The 8523-nt window shown below is 35.9% G+C and overlaps 1 protein-coding gene across 1 annotated transcript; it reads right to left on the bottom strand.

Annotated features, from left to right (window-relative positions):
* Positions 1 to 891: 891 nt before the first annotated feature.
* On the bottom strand, positions 892 to 1839 carry LOC112930623 (olfactory receptor 8J2-like). The gene has a single exon (XM_026012964.2). It carries the CDS (start codon positions 1837 to 1839, stop codon positions 892 to 894), a length of 948 nt encoding a protein of 315 aa, XP_025868749.2.
* Between the last annotated feature and the right edge of the window lie 6684 nt (positions 1840 to 8523).

Here is an 8523-nt window from a genome sequence, read left to right as displayed (position 1 = left end):
GTACAGAAGTAGATATGGCACATGATGACTCTTAATTTTTTTCCATCAGAGTTCCCTTGAGAGTTGGTGTCCCTTTGAAGACAAGGTTTTTATTTTCATTCCAATGAGATTTTTCTCCAAAACATACTAAATACAAATGTCAAAAGAAATGGAGTTTGCTGTTATGAATCTATCACACAGACAATGAGCCTTATACCACAACGTTTGCTCTGAGAATAAGACATGGAGAATGTTAATTTTATGGCACACTGGAATGAAATATCAACATTTTGCTTCATCTATATGTAACACATGATAGTAGTGGAAACGTGGAATCTCCTTTTGTATGTTTCCTTTTTCTGTTTGCTACAGGTTCTCTTTCAATGTTTATCTAGGCACTTTCTGCTGTTTTTAGTTTCTCCTAAAGATTTCTTTTTCTGTGATTCAAATTCATGTTAGGTGCAAGACAAAAATGAATTTAAGAAAGCTAAGATATATGAATCACAAAAATACAGCAAAAAGGAAAAATAAAACTTTCAACAATTGAAAAGAACAGTTCTATGGCAAGGACGATGACCCAAATCTTGACCATCTTCAGAGAAATGGTGTTCATATAATTTCTCCAACCCTCAGATACTCCGCTCCTTGATCACAAATTATTAAAACCCAGTAGCAAATTGTGTTGTACTTACTTTGAAAATATTGTTTACCACTTAATTAAACCCATTTTGTATGGTCAACTAATATGTCTTTGTATTAGGGATAGTTGGATATTTGACGGTGGAATAGAAAGAGTTAAGATGTACCCATTGAAACCACAAAATTTATAACTATTTATTGCCTCTACTTAGTAGATACTAGCTTTTCAGGAGCAAATAAAAACCCTTAAATAAGAGAACTGAATCTTTAAATTTACACTAATTTGAAAGCCTGGCAAGGGCTCTTTAGGAATCTCTTGAATGCATCCTTCACATCCTTGTTCCTTAGGCTGTAAATGAGGGGATTCAGCATCGGTATCACCAGGGTGTAGAAGACAGAGGCCATTTTATCAGTATCTAATGAGTGGTTGGTCCTTGGTTGCAAATACATGAAGAGAAGGGTCCCATAGAACACAGTGACAGCCATCATGTGGGAGGCACAGGTAGAAAAGGCTTTTCGTCGTCCCTCTGAGGAACGTATCCTCAAAATGGCAAGGACAATGTGGAAGTAGGAGGTTAGAACAATAATCATGGAGAAAAACAAGTTGGTCCCTGAAAAGGCAAACACCACTGTTTCTGGAATGTAGGCATCAGAACAGGACAATGCCAACAAAGGGACATTATCACAGTAAAAATGGTTGATGACATTGGAAGAGCAGTATGACACAGAGAACACACAGCAGGAGACGGTCAGTGCTGTAGTCAGACTGTAGAGGTATGTGAGGGACACCAGCAGAAGGCAGATCTGCGGAGATACCACCACCATGTAGAGCAGGGGGTTGCAAATAGCCACGTAGCGGTCGTAGGCCATTGCAGCCAGCATGAAAATCTCCCCCACGATAAAAACTAAGAAGCCCCCCAGCTGGGCTGCACATCCATAGTAGGATATGGTTTTCTTTGAAACCAAGAAGTTGACCAGCATCTTAGGGGCAATGACAGTAGAATCGCCAAGATTGATGATAGCCAAGTGCCTGAGGAAGAAGTACATGGGTGTTTGAAGCTGCGAGTCAACACTGGTGAGGGTGATGATGCCCAGGTTCCCTGCCACGGTCAGCCCATAGATCACCAGGAAAACAAAGAAGAGTGGCATCTGGAGGTCTGGGCGGTCTGAGACTCCCCTGAGAATGAACTCAGTCAGGTGGGTCAGGTTCCCTGAGGCCATTTAATTTGTTCTTCTCATCTTTTAATGGAGAAAATGGAAGGAGGTTAATAGATGGTCAAGTTGATTTTTCTGGTTCATGTTGGATAGTAGACTGTTTCTTTTAAATGGGACACTTTTTTCACATGTGGAAGTGTCAGAATTTAATTGTATTTCTCATAATCTTTTGTAAAATTCAGAAATAGAAACTTTCTAGAGACCAATTTTAGGTTGTTAGACCTGTTGTGCCAGGTGGTACTGTATAGGTTGAGTGTCTACCTTGCACTCAGGGCGTGATCCCAGTGTCTTGGGATTGAGTCCCACATTAGGCTCCTTGAAGGGAGCTTGCTTCTCCCTCTGCCTGTGTCTCTGACTCTCTCTGTGTCTCTCATGAATAAATAAAATCTTAAAAACAATAGAACTATTGTGCCAAGCTCTTCATTTTTCAACTGTTTTAGATATAATTTATATTCCTTGATTATTTATTAATCTATTATATTACATGTAGTAATATTTATTTTCATATGTTAACATTACTAATTATACTATACATGAATATGTATTTACACATGTACATGTCTCTGTGTCTGCTTCCAATTATAAGGTAGCTGTGTAACAGAAGTTGATGAGCCAGAAGGACTTTCTGTAACTGTGCCTTTTCCTTGGCTGCCTCTGGCTTTCCCTTTAGCCCATACCTTGTTATCATCCTGGGGAATTTTGTATTTCTGTGGGAAAAAAATACTTTGAATATGCTGGGTTTTTCCTTGTCAGTTTTGCCACACCTCAATAACCTTCTGACTCAGTTGCCCAACACCAGACCACCACTCATTAACCTTCCTTCTTAGTGTTAGTCAGAAACAGATTTATTTAAAGGAACACAATTCTTTAGCCAAATACACTACTCCTTTCTGTCACTTTGCTCTCTATCTGATCAAATGCTTTTCTATTATCATGGTCTAGCAGCCCTTTCTTTTTTTTCCCATCTTCCCATACCTCTTTCCTTTAAATTATTTAAAACTTGTTTTGTAGTTTTAAAAACTATTACTTGTAGGTTTGATTTGCTCAAGTGTGATTACTTTGTTTTCTTTGTACAGAGAAATGAATATACAGAAGTGCTAACATTATCCATTATGTACTGTACTCTATGCCCAGAATAATGCAGGTCATTTCAAAATAATAATCTCATTATTTTACAGGAGTGTCCTAGGAGACATATAGAATTATTTCTATGTCTGATAAGACAGTTGAGGCTCATGATTTAATGAGATTAAATCATGGAAAGAATCTGTGTGCAATATTGTTTAATGCTATGATTTTATGGTTTTGCTTAATGTGTTTTGTTTGCTTGTTTGTTTGGTCACTTGGTTGGTTGAATGTCCATCCATCAATTACTAGCTGTGAGATTTTTATCAAGTGTTTACATTCTAGTCTTGTGTGAATGTAATGAAATACTACACAAACTCAAGTTAGTACAGAACTTGCTAACAAGAAATGCAAAATATCTGCTTCCAGCAGTTTTTGTTATTAGCATGTTTTGAATGATTTTCTAATATGGTTTCCTGTTTGTTCCCAGCACCTCATTCTATCTCACTTAGGATTTTCATAGTTGAAATGTGAATAACAAGTGAATTATAATTTTGCATATCCAAGCAACTGGGACACATGATATCTAGGTATATACTTAACAAACAAGTCAGATTATGTTCTCCCACAACCAGATTCTTTCTTAAATATGTGGTTTTTGTTGAATCAAAGATACTTTACTCCACACATCAAATATATGTCTCCTCAGGTTATATAACTGTGTGGCAATATTCCATATCTCTTTTCTCCTAATACCACATCTGTAAATAAATAGAAAGTTAAGTTTAAGGTGGAAAATTCAATAGCAACACTCACTTTAAGCAAAACATTTCTTGTTTCTTTGCTGCATGCAAAGCAGCTCTGTGCATGTGTCATTCCAGAACATAATATACTCAATAACTGTATCCTTGATTTAGCAAAGCAAAAAACAAAAAAGAAAGAAAAGAAAAGGGAAAAAAACCTACCAATAAGAATAATTATGGACTATGTACCATGAATTTGTGTAATTAGCTGTTAAAAATATATTTGCATATATCATTAAATCTTATTAATCATTTTTGTAAAGAAGTGTTACTAGTGGCAAAGCTAGGATTGTTTTTTTTATTTTGATAAGTATATATCATTGATATAAGTATTTTTCTTATGTTTCCTAGGAGACTTTCTGAATTAAGTGTTTCTGATAAAGCTAGGTTAATTTTTTATACATATTTTTCAAGTTTGTTTTGAAAAGAAAAATTTTTTGAGTCTACTAAAATAATAGCATCTCTTGAAAAGAACTTCAAAAGTATACCTAATGTTAATCATTTATATTACAATTTGGCCAAGAAATCACATTGCGAATGTTTATAATTAGCTACTAAAATGATTTCAAGAGATATTCTATTGGTCTCTAACTGTTCAATTCGTCTTGAACTTACTTAAACCTGACTTGTGTTGAGACAAAAGGCATCTTGACATGAACTGTCAGTGTCCACCAGCAACTTATGGCCTGCCAGTTCACATCAGGGAATCTTTCCTTGTTTGATTTGTCACCCTGACAAAATGAACATCCAGAAGGGTAGAAACATTTTTTTTCCACATTGTGCAATTTAGTAGGTCTTTCTTGAAGAAGAAATCTGGTATTTCAAAGACACTTAAAAGGCTTCCTTTCTGGCATAGAGTGCCTTCTAAAATATCAATCCTACAAACTCTAAGGCAGAAACCTTCCTTTTTATCCCAAGATGAAATAGAATCCTCATGATGACTCTTCTTTATTCCATAGAAATGTCCATGCTGTTGAATTTATCAGCAGGGATACTGGGCACCCTGGATTGAGTCATTTGCCTGTCTCTTTCACTAAGCCTTCAGAGAACAGTCCCCGGGAAAAGAGAACAGAATAGGTATCATTTCGGTTCCAAGTCTGATTTGAATCCATAAATAACCCTCTACATGGAGTTCATAGCCAGGATGAGTACTAAGTGAAATTATTGGGTTTAACCTACCTGTCCCAGAAATCTGTTGAGACCCACTACAAAAGTTCTACAGGAGGCACGCTGATGAGATTTACAAGTGTCTGATGTCCCTGAAGACCCACACACTGAGTAAGCTTCTTTATGGGTTGAGTCCCTACACAAGAAACAGGAATGCCCAGATAAATTTCTGATTCCCCAGGGAAAGAAGCCAATTATTGAAATCTCCACACAATTACGCTCACAGAGTGAAAATGTCAAGATAGCCTAGGGATATGCTTAGATGATCCTACTGAACAATAATGTGCAATGATTCCACCCTCTGTGTGTTTGTTTCTTTTGAATTGTCCCCTGTAATGGTTAAGAAGTGTGGCTGCAAATAGAACTGAATGCAAAACTTCCATTCTCATGTCAAAAACAAGCCCTGGTGTATCTTGCCATGAAATACAGATGACATACACCCTAAATTCAAAATGTGCAGTTTTAAGAACTCTAAATGTCAGTTATTTTAGAAACTTTTAGAAAGCACCCATCATATGCCTGGCCCTATTGCTATTTTTTAATTAAGATTGTGTGATGGAGAATACATTTTTCACAATCTTGTCATCTTTCCTCATGCATGTATAAATTTTGTAATTAAATATTGATAACACTTTTATTTTACTTCTTGTGTGGTATTTTCTAGTCTGTAAACTTCATAAGTGAAAAGGATATATCTAAATAGTTTTCCTTTGTTTTTGTAACTTCTGAAATGCCCAGGAAAGAGTAGGTGTTCAAAAATATTTGCTGACTTACTGTTGGAATGAATGATGGAGATAAGAATGAGTGAATATAAAATCCATCTTAAAATTTTGAAATATGAGGTTTAGTCTTCAGGTCTGTCATTTATCTTTAATATGATTTTTAAGTTTAATAAAGAAGCATTGACCGCTTGCTTCCCATTCCCTAGAATATCCCTTACTTTAGAGCAGGACACACTGTTCTTTCTTCACTGTAGCGTTCCTAATATCAAACAAGGGTGTGGCACATTCCAGGCTTTACGTTTTGAGGTAACATATTGTGGGTCATAAAGAGGAAATACCAAAGATTTTCTTTAATGATTTATTTATTTATTCATGAGAGACACAGACTGAGAGAGAGAGAGAGAAAAACAGAGACACAGGCAGAGACACAGGCAGAGGGAGAAGCAGGCTCCCCACAGGGATCTTGATGCGGGACTCAATTCTGGTTTCCGGGAGCACGACCTGAGCCAAAGGCAAGTGCCCAACCGCTAAGCTACCCAGGTGTCCCTACCAAAAATTTTTATACACCTTAGGTTACCCATGAAAATGAATTGAAATCCTTGAGGTCCTTTCCAGATTCCAAGATTCCACAGGAAGTTTGTATTGTTCCTTCCCCTGTAATGTCATTTGTAGATTATCTGTTATGTACCAAAGTTAGCCTGCACCCTGTTCAGTCAGCAGAATTTTATTCCCTGATGAGCTCTGCTAGCTTCCCCATCTATTTAGCATTCTCACAATGTCATAAAATTTTTTAGAAAATTACTTTTTACCGTTTCCATTCTTATTGATGTTTTAGAGTTTTATCTCTCATTTAAAGCTTATTATTTATTGCATAAGAAATATTGCCCATTTCTTAAGTTGTGAGTATGAAATAAAATAAACTTACTTTGATTAAGGATATAAATTCTAAGACACAATAGTACCATCCTAGATTGTCTGTATGTGGCCAAAGTTCACCTGTACCCTGTTCAATCAACAGGACTTTATTCCCTGATGAGCTCTGCTAACTTCTCCATCTATTTAGCATTCCAACAATATAAAATTTAAAAAGATAAAAGTACTACTTTTACAGTTTCCATTCTCATTGATGCTTTATATAAGAGTTTGATCTCTCATTTAAAGCTTATTGTTTATTGCACAGGACGTATTGTCCATTTCTGAGGTTGTGAGTATGACACAAAATAAACTTACTTTGATTAAGCATATAAATTCTAAGACACAACAGTACCATCCAGATGACAAAACTACACTTTTCAAAGTATTTGTAAGAAACACACACATGTCACCTACATATACATACCCACATAGATATGTGCAGGAAATGATATTACAGACACTGTAATATTTCCATGCTGTACCTGAAAGAATAGTTCTCTCTTACATAATTCATTATTTTAAATTTTTAAATTAATTATACAGAAGCTGAATATGTACTAATCCATTTTCCCCATTCCCTCTACCTCATGTAGTTAATAGTTATATATGACCTTTTTGGTTTTTCCAAATCTATTTATTGATTTTTATTGTGATAAGAAACATATCATGAGATCAATACCCTTGACCAATACTTGAGTATACAATCAGTAATGATGATTAAAGCACAATATTTTATAACAAATCTCTACAACTCAATCATCTTGCAGAAGTGAAGCTTCCTACCAATTGAATACAATTGACTTTACATGGACACATTAGCCAGTTTTTGTTTTGTTTTGTTTTTTTAGAAAGAAGGGTAAGAGAGAGATGGAAAGAAACCTTTATTTCCCCCCAGATTATTTATTTACTCATGAGAGACACAGAGAGAGGCAACACAGGCAGAGGGAGAAGCAGGATCCCTGCAGGGAGCACAAAGCAGAACTCAATCCCAGGACCCCAGGATCACAACCTCAGCCAAGGCAGACACTCAAACACTGAGCTATCCAGGTGTCCCACAGTCCCACATTAACCACATTAGCCAGTTGATTGACTTTCACCATAGAATGCCTTTTTCTTGTAAAATTGAATCTCCGTTTACCCTTTCATCCTTCTATTAATCCTGGTTTGATCCCATCTCGTTATCTGTTTTGGTACATTTAAATCTTATTTACACTGTGTCATTCATATGCAGGTTTTTACTGGTTAACTATATATGAATTTACCTCTTAACAGAATGGCATAATTTTGCAGGTATTTAAATTAATGTATATTATATGCCAAATGTCTCTTTCTGCAAGTTCACTTAGAGTAGGACAGGTACGTAGAAATCAATCTCTAAATATATATTGAATTCATCTAGTTTTGCTTTTACCTGTGAAAGAATACATAACTAGGTTTAATATTGATAGGAACCACATGGTATGATAATTAAGAGAAGATATTGCATACTTTTTGCCACTTCCTTTGTCCTGCATATTTGACATCTTTGTTCCTCAAAAGCTATATAGGTAAAGGGATTTAGTGTGAGGATTAGAAGAGTGCAAAATAGGCACACCACTTTCAATGTCAAAGGAATGACTGGACTCATGTTGCATGTATATAAATATCAAAATCCCATAGAGCACTGTAGCCACTGTCAGGTGGGACCTACAGGTGGGAAAAGTCTTGTGTCTACCTTCAGCTGAGTTCATCCTGACAATGGCTACCGGGATCACCAGGTAAGAACTATCAGAAGAAAAAAAATTTTCAAATAAAAACTGGAAAATCAAAATCATCATTCAATTTTATGCATATTTGAGCAGAGCAAAGACAACAAAGGGAGACAGTGATAGTATAAATGACTGATGACATTGTGGTCACAGAAGCATATGTATTTTTTTGTCTGGCTTCTTTTAGCTGATGTGTTGTTATAGGTAGTTCTAGAGTGCTCATTCTCATGTCTGTTGACAGATCCATTTTATGTATATACCACAAATCAG

The sequence above is a fragment of the Vulpes vulpes genome, chromosome 5 (genome assembly GCF_048418805.1).
Source record: "Vulpes vulpes isolate BD-2025 chromosome 5, VulVul3, whole genome shotgun sequence".
NCBI classification, from domain to species: domain Eukaryota; kingdom Metazoa; phylum Chordata; class Mammalia; order Carnivora; family Canidae; genus Vulpes; species Vulpes vulpes.
The sequence above is the reverse complement of the archived record's forward strand: the minus strand, read 5'-3'. Positions and strand labels throughout refer to the sequence as shown.

Bases quoted from the DNA above. Each gene is read 5' to 3' on its own strand.
- LOC112930623 (XM_026012964.2), bottom strand. From the start codon at position 1,839: ATGGCCTCAGGGAACCTGACCCACCTGACTGAGTTCATTCTCAGGGGA.